The sequence below is a fragment of the Galeopterus variegatus genome, unplaced genomic scaffold (genome assembly GCF_000696425.1).
Source record: "Galeopterus variegatus unplaced genomic scaffold, G_variegatus-3.0.2 Scaffold742, whole genome shotgun sequence".
NCBI lineage: Eukaryota > Metazoa > Chordata > Mammalia > Dermoptera > Cynocephalidae > Galeopterus > Galeopterus variegatus.
This window is the reverse complement of record NW_007726853.1, coordinates 417,815-435,915: the sequence shown is the minus strand read 5'-3', so window position 1 is coordinate 435,915 and position 18,101 is coordinate 417,815. Positions and strand designations below refer to the sequence as shown.

The 18,101-nt window shown below is 39.6% G+C and overlaps 1 protein-coding gene across 1 annotated transcript in view; it reads left to right on the top strand.

The window, feature by feature from the left end:
* Positions 1–18,101, top strand: part of PTPN21 (protein tyrosine phosphatase, non-receptor type 21) — a 73,803-nt gene that overhangs the window by 29,927 nt on the left and 25,775 nt on the right. The window contains exons 8-9 of the mRNA XM_008571984.1: positions 5,527–5,614; positions 6,326–6,405. Of these exons, the coding sequence (XP_008570206.1) occupies positions 5,527–5,614; positions 6,326–6,405 (168 nt within the window). The remainder of the gene's footprint in view (positions 1–5,526; positions 5,615–6,325; positions 6,406–18,101) is intronic.

Here is an 18,101-nt window from a genome sequence, read left to right as displayed (position 1 = left end):
GCTCCCGTTGATAAGTTTTTAAAAATGTACTTAGAGTAGTTAAATGGCTCACAAGTCTTTCCCAAGAGCTCATTAAGTAATGGAAATATTTCCTTTCTAGAATAAAATGCCAACTGAGTGCAGTGGTTCTTTTAATAAGCCACTTTCTTCAAAACCAAATGTGCAGAAAATAGTGCTTATAATGATAGCCTATTTATAAAATGCTTAAAAATATATGAAACTTTTCTTGCCATATTGAAGCCAGTCTTTGTTTTGATGTGAATTTTTCATTTGAATTCTGGTCTCTAGGGCTATTTTCCTTCCTTCCTTCCTTCCTTCCTTCCTTCCTTCCTTCCTTCCTTCCTTCCTTCCGTCCTTCAACACCTTGTTCAATCATCCATACCATATCTTGAATCTTCAATCTCTCCTTATCTATTAGCACCTTTCTCCTTGGCACATATACAAGGTCAGGTCTTATCCTAAAAAGAAAATCCTTCCTGGCTCCCATCCTATCTCTTTTTCCTCTTCTCAGCAAATCTTCTCAAAGAGAAGTTATTCTCTTTGTCTGTACTTCTCCCTTCCTCTCTCCTTCCCTCCCTCCTTTTCTTTTTGCTTTAAAATATTTTATTGGAATCCTTTTGATAAAACCAGATACTTATAAAAGATAAGCAACTATAAGAAGTGAAATATGTCTCCTTGATATGTAAGTGCCCCCAGATTTCTAGGCAATTTTTTCCCCAATAAATTGACAGCTGCTCAATATATTGAGTTCACAAAACAATAAGTATTACAGTAAATTGACAGATGCTTAATATAGGAAAGATGTAAGTTCCTAGGATCTGCCCATCACCAGATAGAGGACATCGCTTTGTATCAGCAAAATCCATAGCCACCAGGGAGAAAGGGCTTGCTTTTTACTTGTCACAGCCTGAAGATGAAGTAGCAGGAGCCATTATATAACCATAGGCCTTTAGTCATCAGGTTAGTGCAGAATCTTTGTGAAGGGGCACTGCCCCTGGCTGGGCTTCCAGAGCTCTTTATTCAAAAATAACGTGATGATGGATGCCTTAAAACTCCATCATGATGCTGCAAACCTGCTGGTGCGTATCAGGGACCTGTAGGTTGGCAGCTGTGCAAAGATGGTGCAGGACGCTGGGCCTGTCACTTCCCTCTTGCTCAGCAGCATGCTCTGGAGCAGCTGCCCAAGTCCCCATACCAACTGCCAGTGAGCCTATTGCCCAGAACAGCTAGGGCTGTTTCTTATGGAAAATCTAGATCTTTCTTTCTACTCTAACTACGTAGTACAATTCTTAAAATACCAGCATTTAAGCAAATTTCAATTACTTTTTGTAATGTTGATTTTTTTTTTCCTCCTGATTACAAAAAAGTGATCCTATTTATTTGTGGAAATCTTGGAATGTGTATGGTAAGAAAAACAGAGAGGATATATAGTGATGTGCAAATAGTGGCCTACTCTGAACACTGAAATTACAGGTGATTTAAATTTCCTTTTTAGTATTCTGTGTTCCAGTTTGTCTTAAAGAGAGTAAATTGAACCATGTTGTATAATCCCTGCCTTTAATTCCTTAAAATCCATAATCTAGAAAATCCTGTGTCATTTCATAGACATATTTGCAATTTTACTCTGAGTCTATCTACTCATGTCTGTCTTCTCTTGATGAAAAATTCAAAGTTTATATTGTTTTTATAAAAGAGTAAAACCTATCCTGTCACTTTTATTTTTTGGTTTCTTTGTGTCTACCATTTATCGAGTACTTATCATAAGCCAGATACTGTGTTGAATGCTTTCCTTGTATCTTCTCAAATAATCTTCATAACAATTCTGAACAGCAGCTATTACCACCACTTTGCACATGGGATAATTGAGGCTTAGAAGTTAAGTGATTTGTCCAAGGTCACCGAGTTATTAACATAACCAGGACTAGAACTCAGATTTTTCATGTTAAGCCTGGGCTCAACCACTGTATTAAAGAGCTTCCCCTCCACATCCCCTAGGACTATTCAAGCTTTCTAAACCATCCCTACCATTTCTTCTTGAGAACTAGTTTTTCCTTTTAAGAGCTTTTCCTCTAAGTTTGACATCTCTTCATTCACTGCTTTTGCTTTACTGCCTTTTGGGCCCTGAATTCTCCATGGTGATTATGACCAGAGAGTATGCATGGCTTGGGGAGCAGAACCCCACTCCTAGACTGCACTGCCCTGGGCTGGGGGGCTCCCCTTTGGCAATTGCTCTCTTATTCCCTAGCCACTCATGTTAAGTCTTCCCAACATGCTGAGTTGGGGTGCAGGGAGAGGAAAATGGATCTGGGCTGTGCCTGAAGGGCAGGACTCTGAAGGTGCCCTAACAGTCACATGGAAATTTGAGACATCCTGCTGGCTTCCTTCATCACTGGATAGGAATTTTTTTTTCCTTTCTTTTTTTACTAAAACATAGTTGATTATACATATTTGTGGAGTACAGAGTTGACTATCAATACTTGTGTATAATATATGATGATCAAATCAGGATAATGAGCATATTCATCATTATAAACCGTAATCATTCGTTGTGTCTATTAACTAATTTCTCACTAATTCCCCTTCCCTTTTCCCACCTGTAGTAACCATAGTTCTGTTCTGTCCTTCTGAAAGTTCATTGTGTTATTGTGATTGTTGCTTGTTTCTTTCATATTGTTCATTTTTTAGCTCCCACTTCTGAGTGAGGACATACGGTATTTCAATAGTTCTGTTCTGTCCTTCTGAAAGTTCGTTGTGTTATTGTGATTGTTGTTTGTTTCTTTCATATTGTTCATTTTTTAGCTCCCACTTCTGAGTGAGGACATACGGTATTTCTCTTTCTGTGCCTGGCTTATTTCACTTCACATAATTTTCTCTAGGTTCATCCATGTTGCTGCAAATGGCAGAATTTCATTCTTTTTAATGGTAGGGTAGTATTGCATTGTGTATATATACCACATTTTCATTATCCAATTGTCTGTTGATGGACATTTAGGATGGTTGATTCTTGACTATTGTAAGTAGAGCTTTGATAAACATGGAAGTGCAGGTATCACTTTGACATGATGATTTCCATTCCTTTGCTAATATACCCAGCAGTGGGATTTCTGCATCTTATGGCAGTTCTATCTGTAGTTGTTTGAGAAACCTCTATAGTATTTTCCATAATGGCTACACTAATTTACAGTCCCACCAATAGTATAGGAAGGTTCCCCTTTCTCTGCATCTTTGCCAGCATTTGTATTCTGTGTTTTTGATAATGGCAAATTTAACTGGGGTGAGATGATATATCAGTGTGGTTGTGATTTGCATTTTCCTGATGCTTAGTGATGTTCAACATTTTTTCATGTGTCCATTGGCCATTTGTATATCTTCCTTTGAGAAATGCTTATTATTTAGCTCCTTTGCCCATTTTTTAATTGGGGTGCTTGTTATTTTACCAAGTTATTTGAGTTCCTTGTATATTCTGGATATTAATCCCTTGTCAGATGCATAGCTTGCATATATTTTCTTCCATTCTGTAAGTTGTCTTTTCAGTCTGTTAATTGTTTCTTTGTTCAAAAGCTTTTTAGTTTCATATAATCCCATTTGATTATTTTTTCTTTTGTTGCTTGTGCTTTTGGAGTCTTAAAAAATATTTACCCAGTACTACTTCCTGAAGTGTTTCCCTGTGTTTTCTTTTAGGAGTTTTTTTTATAATTTTCAGGTCTTATATTTAAGTTTAATCCATTTTGTGTTGATTTTGGTATATGGAGGGAGATATGGGTCTAGTTTCATTCTTCTACATATGGATGTCCGGTTTCCCAGCACCATTTATTGAAGACGCAGTCTTTTCCCTAATGTATGTTCTTGGTGCCTTTGTCAAATATCTTTTGGCCATAAGTATGTGGATTGGTTTCTGGGTTCTCTATTCAGTACCATGCTGTTTGGGTTAGTATAGCTTTGTAGTATAATGTGAAGTCAGGTATTGTTCTAGTGTTCTTCTGGCTTTGTTTTTTTTTGCTCAGGATTGCTTTGGCTATTTGGGGTCTTTTGTCATTCCGTATGATTGTTAGGATTGTTTTCTATTTTTGTGAAGAATGTCATCGGTATTTTGATGAAGATTGCATTGAATCTGTAGATAACTTTGGGTAGTATGGACATTTTCACAATTTTAATTCTTCCAGTCCTAGAGTATGTAATGTCTTTCATCTTTTTGTGTGCTTTTAAAATTTCTTTGAGCAGTGATTTGTAGTTCTCATTGTAGAGATCTTTCACCTCTTTGGTTAAATTAATTTCTAGGTATTTTATTTTTTTGGTGACTATTGTAAATGGGCCTTGCTTTCTTGATTTCTTTTTCTGCTACTTTGTTACACTACTGATTTTTCTGTGTTCATTTTGTATCTTGCAACTTACTGAAATTGTTTTATTTGAAAATTGTTTCAAATTGAAAAGCTCTAGAAGTATTTTTTAGAGTCTTTTGATTTTTCTATATATAGGAGCACATCATCTGCAAACAGGGACAGTTTGACTTCATCTTTTCCAATTTGGATAGCCTTTATTTCTTTCTCTTCTCTGATTGCTGTGACTAGTATTTCCAATACTGTGTTAAATAAGAGTGGTGAGAGTGGGCATCCTTATCTTGTTCCTGTTCTTAAGGAAAAGTGTGTAGGAATTTTTATAATTGTTTTATTTAATATGATGCTAATAATCTTTAGGTTTAGTAATTAAATACTGAATTACTAATAAATTTTATTTATTTTAAAAATAAATTTTAAGTAAATAAATCCTACTACATTGGAGAAGGATAGAGGGGTAAAATTTTTTCTTCCAGAACCACTTTCCCTTTTTAAAAATTATACCCTTACGTAATAAAATCAAATATTATATAAAAGCTAAATGTGATAAGTATAAAATTAGAAAGTACAAGGTAGGATTTAGAATTCTAGTGAATACACCTAGAATAGTTCACTCCCTGGGGTTCCTAGCCCGATAAATTTGAACTTTATCTTCACCTTGAAGCTTTTCAGAGTCCTCATCCCCCACTTTTGTGCCTTATTTTACCCTGTTTACCTGCAACACTTAATGGTACTTGTTTCCTTCTGTGTTCTCTCTTGCACTCCCACTCTCCAGCTCTGCCGCTTTGAAGGAAGCGCTGTGCCTTACTCATCTTAGTGTCCCTGGGACCTAACACAATTTCTGGCATTATTATAATGGGTGCCCTTTAAAATGTTTGTTGAATGAGTAAATGGACATTGGCAACCAGCTAAGATTGGGATCATTGATCATCGAGCTAATCTAGCAAATGAGGATATGTTTTACATCTTTCAAATACTCTTTTCCCTCATTTAGTAAACATGCATTTCCTTTTTGCAAGTAGCTGCTGTCACTGCAATGAGAAAATGCATACTAACTGATTAAAACCACTGTTTTTTTTCAAAAATGATTAACAAATATTAACTTATGCATCAAGCTTGAGAAATCATGTATTTTGTCTCCTAGTATACACATGAGCACTCACATTGCCATCCTCTATTTGTTGTTCTTTAGGTGGCATGATATTGCTAACATGTCCCACAACAAGTCTTTTTTTGCATTAGAGCTGGCAAATAAAGAGGAGACCATCCAGTTTCAAACTGTGAGTAAACATTAGAATCCACATGGAATGTTTTTCCTAAAAGTTAAGTTAGCATTTCCATGTACCTGTGTGTGTGTTCGGTGGTGGTGGTGGTGGTGGGGGCCTTAAAATGATTATATTTCATAATTTTATAAAACGTTGCAGAGTTTTATAACGTTTTGCAAAATGGCACTTGGCAGAAAGAGGTTGCTCAGTACTGTTGAATGAATGAGTCTTTGGATAAGTACTATGATTATGATGACCTTTAAATTAAACTTAAGGGACTAAGTGGGGAGAAAGAGGCACTGATACCTTAATTCCATTGATAAAAGGCTAGCTCTGCAGAATTATTTAACAGTTATTTGCTTTTGCTGTCTTGACAAAGGCAATATTGAATCACTGAGTCATGTTCTGTTTAAAAATGTCTTTGAGTATATTTGTCAAGAATAAAAGTTGTTATTTTTATAATTTTTAAATTTCTATGTCATTTAGAAATTATTTAATATCACAGTTATACTGCTGGGAGAGATTTTGTTTTGTGTTCATAATTTAAATCCTACTTGTGGTTTCATATGATAGCCACAGTATTAGCAAATGAACAAATTACAGTGTGCCGAAAGTGACTTTGACATAAAATGTCACCCAATTACGTCTTGTTCTCAAATTTGGCATTAATAGTTATCGAGTTGTATGTGTGCTTTCATATTACTTTATGCATATTTTGTTTGCTAGGAAGACATGGAAACAGCAAAATATGTATGGAGACTCTGTGTTGCACGACACAAATTTTACAGACTAAACCAGTGTAACTTGTAAGTATATTCCTTTTTTTTTTNATGCTAATAATCTTTAGGTTTAGTAATTAAATACTGAATTACTAATAAATTTTATTTATTTATTTATTTTTTTTTAATTTTTTTTTATTATTTTTTTTTTTTTTTGTCTTTTGTCTTTTTTTCCGTGTCCGGCAACGGATCGCAACCCCCAGTGTTGCCCTAAATTTTATTTATTTTAAAAATAAATTTTAAGTAAATAAATCCTACTACATTGGAGAAGGATAGAGGGGTAAAATTTTTTCTTCCAGAACCACTTTCCCTTTTTAAAAATTATACCCTTACGTAATAAAATCAAATATTATATAAAAGCTAAATGTGATAAGTATAAAATTAGAAAGTACAAGGTAGGATTTAGAATTCTAGTGAATACACCTAGAATAGTTCACTCCCTGGGGTTCCTAGCCCGATAAATTTGAACTTTATCTTCACCTTGAAGCTTTTCAGAGTCCTCATCCCCCACTTTTGTGCCTTATTTTACCCTGTTTACCTGCAACACTTAATGGTACTTGTTTCCTTCTGTGTTCTCTCTTGCACTCCCACTCTCCAGCTCTGCCGCTTTGAAGGAAGCGCTGTGCCTTACTCATCTTAGTGTCCCTGGGACCTAACACAATTTCTGGCATTATTATAATGGGTGCCCTTTAAAATGTTTGTTGAATGAGTAAATGGACATTGGCAACCAGCTAAGATTGGGATCATTGATCATCGAGCTAATCTAGCAAATGAGGATATGTTTTACATCTTTCAAATACTCTTTTCCCTCATTTAGTAAACATGCATTTCCTTTTTGCAAGTAGCTGCTGTCACTGCAATGAGAAAATGCATACTAACTGATTAAAACCACTGTTTTTTTTCAAAAATGATTAACAAATATTAACTTATGCATCAAGCTTGAGAAATCATGTATTTTGTCTCCTAGTATACACATGAGCACTCACATTGCCATCCTCTATTTGTTGTTCTTTAGGTGGCATGATATTGCTAACATGTCCCACAACAAGTCTTTTTTTGCATTAGAGCTGGCAAATAAAGAGGAGACCATCCAGTTTCAAACTGTGAGTAAACATTAGAATCCACATGGAATGTTTTTCCTAAAAGTTAAGTTAGCATTTCCATGTACCTGTGTGTGTGTTCGGTGGTGGTGGTGGTGGTGGGGGCCTTAAAATGATTATATTTCATAATTTTATAAAACGTTGCAGAGTTTTATAACGTTTTGCAAAATGGCACTTGGCAGAAAGAGGTTGCTCAGTACTGTTGAATGAATGAGTCTTTGGATAAGTACTATGATTATGATGACCTTTAAATTAAACTTAAGGGACTAAGTGGGGAGAAAGAGGCACTGATACCTTAATTCCATTGATAAAAGGCTAGCTCTGCAGAATTATTTAACAGTTATTTGCTTTTGCTGTCTTGACAAAGGCAATATTGAATCACTGAGTCATGTTCTGTTTAAAAATGTCTTTGAGTATATTTGTCAAGAATAAAAGTTGTTATTTTTATAATTTTTAAATTTCTATGTCATTTAGAAATTATTTAATATCACAGTTATACTGCTGGGAGAGATTTTGTTTTGTGTTCATAATTTAAATCCTACTTGTGGTTTCATATGATAGCCACAGTATTAGCAAATGAACAAATTACAGTGTGCCGAAAGTGACTTTGACATAAAATGTCACCCAATTACGTCTTGTTCTCAAATTTGGCATTAATAGTTATCGAGTTGTATGTGTGCTTTCATATTACTTTATGCATATTTTGTTTGCTAGGAAGACATGGAAACAGCAAAATATGTATGGAGACTCTGTGTTGCACGACACAAATTTTACAGACTAAACCAGTGTAACTTGTAAGTATATTCCTTTTTTTTTAAAAGATGACCGGTAAGGGGATCTTAACCCTTGACTTGGTGTTGTCAGCACCACGCTCAGCCAGCGAGCTAACCGGCCATCCCTATATGGGATCTGAACCCAGGGCCTTGGTGCCATCCGCACCGCACTCTCCCAAGTGAGCCACGGGCCGGCCCGTAAGTATATTCCTGATCATGGAAATTGTAGAAAATAATTTAGACGTTGAGATATCACCTTACTCCAGTTAGACTGGCTATAATCAAAAAGACAGAGAGTAACAAATGCCGGCGAGGGTGTGGAGAAAAGGGAATGCTCCTACACTGTTGGTGAGGCTGTAAATTAGTACAACCACTATGGAAAACAGTATGGAGGTTTCTCAGACAACTACAGATTGATCTTCCAAATGATCCAGCAATCCCACTTCTGGGTATATAACCAAAGGAATGGAAATCATCATGTCGAAGGGATACCTGCAGTCCCATGTTCATCACAGCTCTGTTTGCAATAGCCAAGATATGGAACCAACCTAAATGTCCACCAGTGGACGAATGGATAAGGAAAATGTGGTATATATACACCATGGAATACTACTCTGACATAAAAAAGAATGAAATACTCCTATTTGCAACTACATGGATGAGCCTGGAGAAACTTACATTGAGTGAAATAAGCAAAGCACAGAGGGCTAAATACCGCATGTTCTCACTTGTAAGTGGGAACTAAGAGAGAAAGTACGAAGGAAAGACTACAGTGGTGTGTTGGACATACAGAGGGAGAGAGCACACCTAGGGATACAAAGTGGAGTAGGGGAAGAGGGGGATGGGGAGGGAGGTTGGGGATAATTGGGTGGGGACACGGGGTATAATCGCAATTTGTAGTAATGGGCATGCTGGCAGTATGGATCTGGCCATCACATCTTGGGCATGAGTGGTGACAATCAGCTTTGTATCTCATGAATATTCATAACCAATAAAAAAAAGTACTAAGAAAATTAAAAAAAAAATTTAGAAATTTTAATCTTGAGCTTTATTATATCATCTAACAAGACAAATTTTATCAATAAAATAAATATCTGATAGATTTTTTGACACTTATAATCTCTTTGTTTTTGTTGCACATTAAAATGACATTTAGAATTTTTTTCTCATTTTAGCTTTAGACCAACTTCTAATAACTATGGATATGACTCTGTGGATATACCTCTAAGATTTCTTGTAACTAGTTACTGAAACCATTCTAATTCTTGGATGTTAAATAGAGAATATTCTTTATTTTTTTAAAATCCGTGTCCTGGTCAGCATTTTGAATAATTAAAGACGATTCAACTTTTCAAGCCCTTTGAGGAATTTATGCTGCTGCTTCTAATGGACATTTTTAGTGGCCCTCGTGGACCTCCCGCTCTGTGCTGGATGATTCCCGGCAGCATTCACACACACTGTGATATTTCACACGTTAAGCCCTTGTCTGTCACTCCCCTATAGCCTCGGCACCCTCTCTCTGCTTTCCTTTATTGCAGATTTCTTCAAAAGAGTTGTATATACTTGCTTTCTCTCCCTCGTTCCACCCTGGCTCCCCTAAGACACCACACCACTGACACTGCTTGTCATTTCAGGAGCTGGTTCACTCGACTGCTCCAAAGCACCATACCTCTTATTGTTCCTTCCTTTCTTGGCTGCCAGAACACCACACCCTCCCGGGTTAACTTCTAGGCTGTTTCTTCTCAGTCCCCTTTGCTGGGTTATTCCTGAGACCCCTTCTCCATCTATACTCCTTCTCTGGGGGATTTCACTTGCCTCAGGCTTTTATGCTGATTTTATTTCTAGTCCCATCTTCTCCCTGACCTCGCGATTCCTGCATCCTACAGCCTTCCTGACATCTCCATTTGGGTACTTAAGAGGTATCTCGATTTTGATATGTCTGAATCAGATCTCTTGATCTCCTCCTCTTCCTCCCCACAAATCTGCTTCTTCCCTGCTCTTCCCATGTTGACAGGTGGCAGCATAACTTATTCACCCAGTTGCTCTGGTCCTAAACCTAGAAGTCTTATGTCATTCCTGTTTCTCTTCCATACCACATTCATCAGCAAGCTCTGCCAGCCCTACCTTCAAAGTAGATCTGAAATCTGGCCATTTTTACTACCCTTCCTTCTAAACAACTTAGTGTCAGCCACCATAGTTTCTTTCTGGAATATTTCAGTAGCCTTCTGACTCCCTGTTTCTGTTTGTCTGCCTGTAGCTTATTTTCTATACATCAGCCAGAATGATCATAGTTTGATATGAGTCGGATCCTATCACTTTTCTTAAAACCCTCCTTTGGCATTCAATCTTACTTATAACAAAAGTATATGGCTGTGCGTGATGCTGTCGTTGCCTGTTCAAACCTTGTTTCCTTTATCCTCCTTCTTGCTTCCTCTGTTCCAGCCACACTAGTGTCCCTGTGCAGCTGTGAACATGTTCCACCCTTGGGGACACTGTGCTTGCTCCTTCCTCTGCCTGAAATGCTCCTTTCCCATGTCTTCACAACGTACCTTGCTCCCATGTTGCAATAAGTTGTCTGATCAGATGTGCCCCTCTTCAGAGGCTGTCACCTCTCATCTACTACTACCTGTGTCTCTTTATTCTCTTACCCTGTTTTTCTTCTTCATAGCACTTAGCACCACCAGAATATGTATGCTTGATTACTTGCATATCGTGTGCATCTCTACCAGCAGGTGAGCTCTGCAGCAATGGACGAGGACGTACACTCTCCTTGTCTTGACTGCTGCTGTATTCCCAATGCCAAGCAAGTGCCTGGCTCAGGGTAGGCCTCAATGATGTTGTTGAGTGAATCTACAGAAATAAGTGTTAAGAGCTCTGATTTGGGATGTCTGTGATGCTGTAGGATCCCTCACCCAGCACTGCCAAGTTAGGAAAGGCTTCCCAGCCAAATGACATCTAAACTGAGCCCTGAAAGGTTTTGCACAATCCTCACATTCTTTAAGCTGTCCTCTCTCCCCTGGACCATTGCAGCTACCTCCTTTCTGGCCTCCTCTGTCTCCACTCAGTCTTCTGGGTGGATGAGCAAAAGATGTGGCACTGTTCTGTGTGTTATATGTCAGGACCACACCTGAGCATGTTTCTGTCTTCCACTCCTCCCTGGCTGCAGGATAAAGTACAGGCTCCCGTGATCTCCTTCTCTGGGATTCTCTGCCCCAGCCCAGCTGACCCTTGATTCTGGCTCCCAGAACCCATCATTCCTTATGGTGCTGATGCTCCTCACAGCCCAGGCCTTTGCTGGAATACCCTTCTTCTTTCTCTGTCAGACTCTTAGTCGTTCTTCAAGAACTCGTTTTAAATGCAGCCACCCTGCCCTCCACCAAGCATTTAGTTTGCTCAGTCGTCAGTGCCACTCTGAAAGTTTTTTTCTTGCCTCTTTTGTAACAATGATTCTAATAATTCCTAGCAATTAATCAGTAAATGCTTGCTGTGTATCAAGTGTTATGCTGAGACCTTTTATTTTCTTTAATCCTTATAGTAACTCTGCTTAGCACAATTATTACTGCCCCATTATTGATGAAGATGTGGAGATTTAGGGAAGTGAAATGTCTTGCCTCTGCCTTAAAACTGGTAAGTGGGAGCAGCAAGACTAGAACCTGTGCTCTTCACCACTATGCTGGACTGTTAGAGTATTTCGTGTCTGCTGATTTAATGTGGATTTGATTTGTCTCTTTTGTCTGATGGAGCTCCACGGGGGCAGGGCGTCCTCTCATTCATCTTGTCCTGTGCACATACCTTTGTAAGGGCTTAGTGAACGATGGAAGCTTGAATGGGACAGAGATGGGAGTCACAAGGGAGAAGATACCTTGTGTTCCTTGTCCTATTTCCTTTTGTTATTGATTGTACATTGAGGGGAGGGGGCATGCAGAATCTTGAAAGGGCATTGTCTGTTAGCACCAGGAAGGTGGGAAAGGCTGTGGAAATGCTTTCTCTTTTATAGGGTGTGAAAGAAACTTTGGTCAGGAGCAACAGTGCAAAGAAAATAGGCAGGGATACCCACTGGGATAGAGAACCACCCAGTGATGAGCACTGTGGCCTCAGTCCCACTCTCCTCTCTGCCCCCCACCCCGCCCCACCGTGTTTTTAATCCGAGTCCCCACCACTGGTGGTGTTATGTAAACCCTGCTTTCTTTGTGGATATGGAGTTCTGGGTGCATTTGTACATGAAAGTGTTCCCCCTGGTGGTGAGATTCAGTGGTGCCACTAGTCAGGATAGTTGCATTTGGGACTCCTGTGGGCTGACCCAGCCATGTATGACATTATATCTGTGAAGAAGTGTGTTCTAAGATTCAAGCAGTAGATATGCAATCGATTGGAACACAATGTTTTCATTTTAAAGCCTTTCATAAGGTAAAGAGTATTCATAATATTGAGCCATCGTTACCTCAGTTCATTCTTTTTCTGGAAAAATAGTGGAGAATCAATCATTTTGAATCATCCATAAAATATAAACCCTTTCCAGTAGGCATCTATAGTGGTTGGTGGCTAAAGCCTTTTTTAAAGTGTTTTTCTGGCAAGTCATCACCTAGTAATGATTTTTAAATTCAGAGGGAAAAGCAACAAATGATTTTTGTGGTACATGATTCAGTCTTAGAAATCTAGTTTTTGGAATATTGCTGTTTATTGACAAGTGTGAATAAAACCCCATTAATGTTGTCATCAGTTGCATATATTATGTCTTTATAAGGAACGTCTGAGTCTTTTTAAAATGGAGTAATTATGTTTAAAGGACGACTGTTATCCAAATTTTGTTTTTAATTTCTGTATAAATTTTGTTTTTAATCTCTTCCAGTAGATTATGGAAGTCCATTTCTGTGAACTATTCCTATATTGTTATTTATGATTAATTCTGTGGGAAACGAATATATTTCATTGTCAGCACTTTTTTCCCATGCAAAGTAAATGAAGCCTTTAATATTTGCCTCTAATATTGATGGGTTATAAAACTAAGATATCTTTAGTTTTTATGGCCATTTCTTTTAAGGCTCTCAATGTAGATTATTTCGTCACATTTACTATTATAGTAATTCTGAAGTATTGGTTGACTTGGTCTCACGGTCCTGATGGGTAAACTCAAGTGCGATGGCCATTTAACATAACTGCAGCTGGCCTGGAACTGGACAGTCTGGTCCAGGCTGGGGTGACAGGTGGCTCAGGAGATGGGTTCTACTTGCATAGAGAAGAAGACTTTACTCCTAGTGTCCCTTCACCCCCAGTCCTGATCTATAATATGATGGTGTTTGGGATGGCTTTATGTGATTCATCCACTCTTGAACAAGATAACTATATTTTAGTATTTATATGACGGCATGATTCAGCAGTCTTCACTCTGCCACCCAAACATAGTACTTTAGGCAGCAGAATCATCTTTTTATGTCACCCAAGCCTTAAAAGTGTTAGATAGATAACAGTCTCTCTGGTTTTTTATTTATAAAATGGAGATAATAGAACCGTTACTTTAGGGTTGGATGAGGAATTGAATGAGGTAATAATGTCCATGTATTAGGTTAAAAGCTTCTTCCAACACCCTCTCCCCCATCCCAAGCCACAGAACTGGTCATGCTATAATCAGCCTCCTTAATTTATATGAGGAAAAGGCTGGGAGAGGGAAGGAATCTAAAGGGTTCTTGGTGAAGGGGCTTTTTTCTCCTCTTTCTGTGGGCGAAGGGGAGGATGGTATTCTCTCACCTGCAGAGCCAAGCCATAGAGGGCTCAAGCGACTTTCTCTGGAGGGGAAACTTGGATTCCCGTCAGCAGCAGGCTGCTCATGTGCAGTGAGATAGTTGGTGAGTGGTTCCTGTAGCTTAGGGCTGTTGGGGACACAGTGGCCATGTCCACCTCTGTTCTGCAGACGTTTGTGGTCAGGAGACTTCCTGGAGTAGGCCCTGCCTAGAAAGGGAGAGGGGATCCCCATCTTCTTCTAGGCCTACTGCAGGGCTTGGAGCAACTGTAGAAAGCTTGGAAACAGATGGAGCAGGCCCCATCCTATTCCGGTGCTCTGGGCCCCCAGTGGTTCCCATGGAGCCATTGAAAAGAGCAGGGTGGAGGGAGGGGCACTGAGGAGCAGCCACGGGGCTAACCAGTGGGATCTCTCCCCTCCCTCCCAAACAAGACTTGGGGACATGGACCCTCTGCTAGAGCTGAAGAGAGGCAGCTTCCCTCTCTGAGTGGGTCCTCATATGGGTGAAGGTTAGTATAACCCTTGAAAACCACACATTTCATGGAGCTAGAGTGAAGCCAGGATCCCTCCCACCATCAGTATTCCCAGTTACCTGTGATGTTCTCTGCCAGCCTTGTCCTCCGTGCCTGCAATGCCAGAAAGCTACACCTGAGGCAGGGGCCAAGTGGGGACGGGCATCTCAGAGCCAGAGCAGCAACCATGAAGCAGCCTAGACATGCCGCTCTGGCCGGCCCCAGCGTAGGGAGGGAGGGAGAGCTTTTGTTCTTCCTCACCCTCATTNGTTCTCTGCCAGCCTTGTCCTCCGTGCCTGCAATGCCAGAAAGCTACACCTGAGGCAGGGGCCAAGTGGGGACGGGCATCTCAGAGCCAGAGCAGCAACCATGAAGCAGCCTAGACATGCCACTCTGGCCGGCCCCAGCGTAGGGAGGGAGGGAGAGCTTTTGTTCTTCATCACCCTCATTAAAGCAGCCTCGAGAGGAAAGTCATTGAGACAAGCATTCTCTAGGTATTTCCGCCATTCATTGCGCAAGTGGGGATGGGCATCTCAGAGCCAGAGCAGCAACCATGAAGCAGCCTAGACATGCCGCTCTGGCCGGCCCCAGCGTAGGGAGGGAGGGAGAGCTTTTGTTCTTCCTCACCCTCATTATAGCAGCCTCGAGAGGAAAGTCATTGAGACAAGCATTCTCTAGGTATTTCCGCCATTCATTGCATATTTTGTTCATCAAAATCTCACTCCCCTTCACTAGCTATAAATATATATATATACGAGGGTACTTCAAAAAGTTCGTGGAAAAATAACAATTAAAAGATAATACGAATCTCCTATGAGAAAGGAAGCCCACAAAACAAAATGCAGACAACTCTCAGAAATATGAGCTCAAGTGTAAATGCTTAGTAACGAGCAGCAACTTCAGTCCTCACTGTCATTCATTTGCCCAACAAACATCTGGGGGCATCCTCGTGTGCCAGGCCCCAGTGATGCTACGGTATGTCCTCTTGCCTCCATAGAGCTTACACATTAGTAGGGGCTGGGGAGGGGGCCAGGCAGATAATTGTCAGAGGCCCATGCTCAGGAATCTGACGGACCCGGCTGGTTCAAGTGCTGGTTCTACTTCTATGCCACGTGGCCAAGAACGACTTACTTAATCTAAGTATCGGTTTCCCTATCTGTAAAACTAGTATAATAACCGGACCTCCCTTATGGGGTTGGTGTTCAGGTTCCATGACATAATCACGTACAGTCCTTAGCATAGTTTCAACAAGTAATATTTACTTTGCATGGCCTACGTAGCCTCTTTTAGTGTCTTTTCCAGTGCATACATTCTAGTGATTTCATCTAAGATTAATTTAGCTGTCTCATTTTTAGCAGCGCCCATCAGCATAGTAACTGCCCCACAAGTTTGGATATCACAAGCAACAGTTGCATCATTTTCTCTTGTGTGCTAAAGTTGAGGATAGTTGATCTCAGAGTAAACCGCATTTACAAGAACAAAGCCAAGAAGAAAGAGGAGGTTAGAATATTTGAGCCTTGGCCTAGGCTGCCACAGTCAAACAACTTAGCAGGTGGAAGATGTACTGGTTTGTTTTGTGTTTAGCAGAACCGGCTCCTGCGGTGGGTGGTGTTCACCTCCATACCGGGTGCTGCCAGCAAGGCTGCCAGGATAGATAGCGAGTGTGGGAGTTGCCGCCCGGACTCCTACGTGCTGCGTCCTTGGAGCTTGTGTTTAACACACTTGCATTTTATTTTTGCCCCAGGCTCGGCAACTAGGGACATGTTGTTGGAGTTTGTTGATAAAAGATTCTATCAGCAACCCTTTCTCCCTATTTCTGAATTTATAGTACTTTAAACGTTCAGTTCATCTAGATGGTGAGTCTCTGATAGACTGAGTATAGAGTTCAAAGGACCCAGTTTGCCTAAACGTAGGCCTGACAGTGGAGAATAACCAGCGGCAAAGTAAATTTCAAGGCTACAAAATGCAGTGTCCTCCAATTCTGGACACTAATTTCAAGGAGGATATTAATGTGCAGTTAGGAAGTATTTTTTTTAAAAGCCCAGGCACACCATGCAGACTTGTTTCACTAACATTAAGTGCTAGAAGAATGGAACATCCTTTGGAAAAGAGACATCTGTTTTTCATCAGCAACCTGAGTACTTTCCAATGATAATGAAAGGAAATTATTTTTAAAAAGTCAACCACAGTTGAGGATAGTTGATCTCAGAGTAAACCGCATTTACAAGAACAAAGCCAAGAAGAAAGAGGAGGTTAGAATATTTGAGCCTTGGCCTAGGCTGCCACAGTCAAACAACTTAGCAGGTGGAAGATGTACTGGTTTGTTTTGTGTTTAGCAGAACCGGCTCCTGCGGTGGGTGGTGTTCACCTCCATACCGGGTGCTGCCAGCAAGGCTGCCAGGATAGATAGCGAGTGTGGGAGTTGCCGCCCGGACTCCTACGTGCTGCGTCCTTGGAGCTTGTGTTTAACACACTTGCATTTTATTTTTGCCCCAGGCTCGGCAACTAGGGACATGTTGTTGGAGTTTGTTGATAAAAGATTCTATCAGCAACCCTTTCTCCCTATTTCTGAATTTATAGTACTTTAAACGTTCAGTTCATCTAGATGGTGAGTCTCTGATAGACTGAGTATAGAGTTCAAAGGACCCAGTTTGCCTAAACGTAGGCCTGACAGTGGAGAATAACCAGCGGCAAAGTAAATTTCAAGGCTACAAAATGCAGTGTCCTCCAATTCTGGACACTAATTTCAAGGAGGATATTAATGTGCAGTTAGGAAGTATTTTTTTTAAAAGCCCAGGCACACCATGCAGACTTGTTTCACTAACATTAAGTGCTAGAAGAATGGAACATCCTTTGGAAAAGAGACATCTGTTTTTCATCAGCAACCTGAGTACTTTCCAATGATAATGAAAGGAAATTATTTTTAAAAAGTCAACCACTGGCTGGCAGGTTAGCTCAGCTGGTTAGAGCGTGGTATTATAACACTAAGGTCAAGGGTTCGGATCCCCATACTGACCAGCTGCCAAAAACAAAACAAAAAACAAAAGTCAACTAGCAAAGGCGGCTGTAGTCACCTGATGTTAAGTTCCTAATATGCACTAGTTTTCTTTTTATTTCAAGAGTCTTGTAATAATAAGCTAATACTCAGGGTTCAAATATAAGATAACTAGTTATTAGAGTGCTAAGAATAATGTTAATTTATGAGACATAAGACGATAAGCTTGATATTATTGATTGATAATATTGCTTATTATTGTTAAATTTGCTTATTAAATAGATAGAATGTTCCCTTTGTGATAATGGGTTTTTTAGTAATTAGTCTTTAGAACACTATAACCAAAGATCACAAAATATTTTTGTTATCAGTAATTATATGTCACATAAGCTCATGAGCCAGGAATAGATGGTTTAAAAAAAAAGCGCTTTGACAAAATTAAATGTCATCAACAAAGCTAAGAATCCAATGTGTTTAGGTTCCTAGACCTTATTTGCAATAAAACTGACCACATGCAGGAACAAAAAAATCCTGCCTCTGTTTAAAAAAAAATGACTACAAATAGGCTTTTCTATTTCTTTCTTTTTTTTTTTTTTTTTTTTTTTT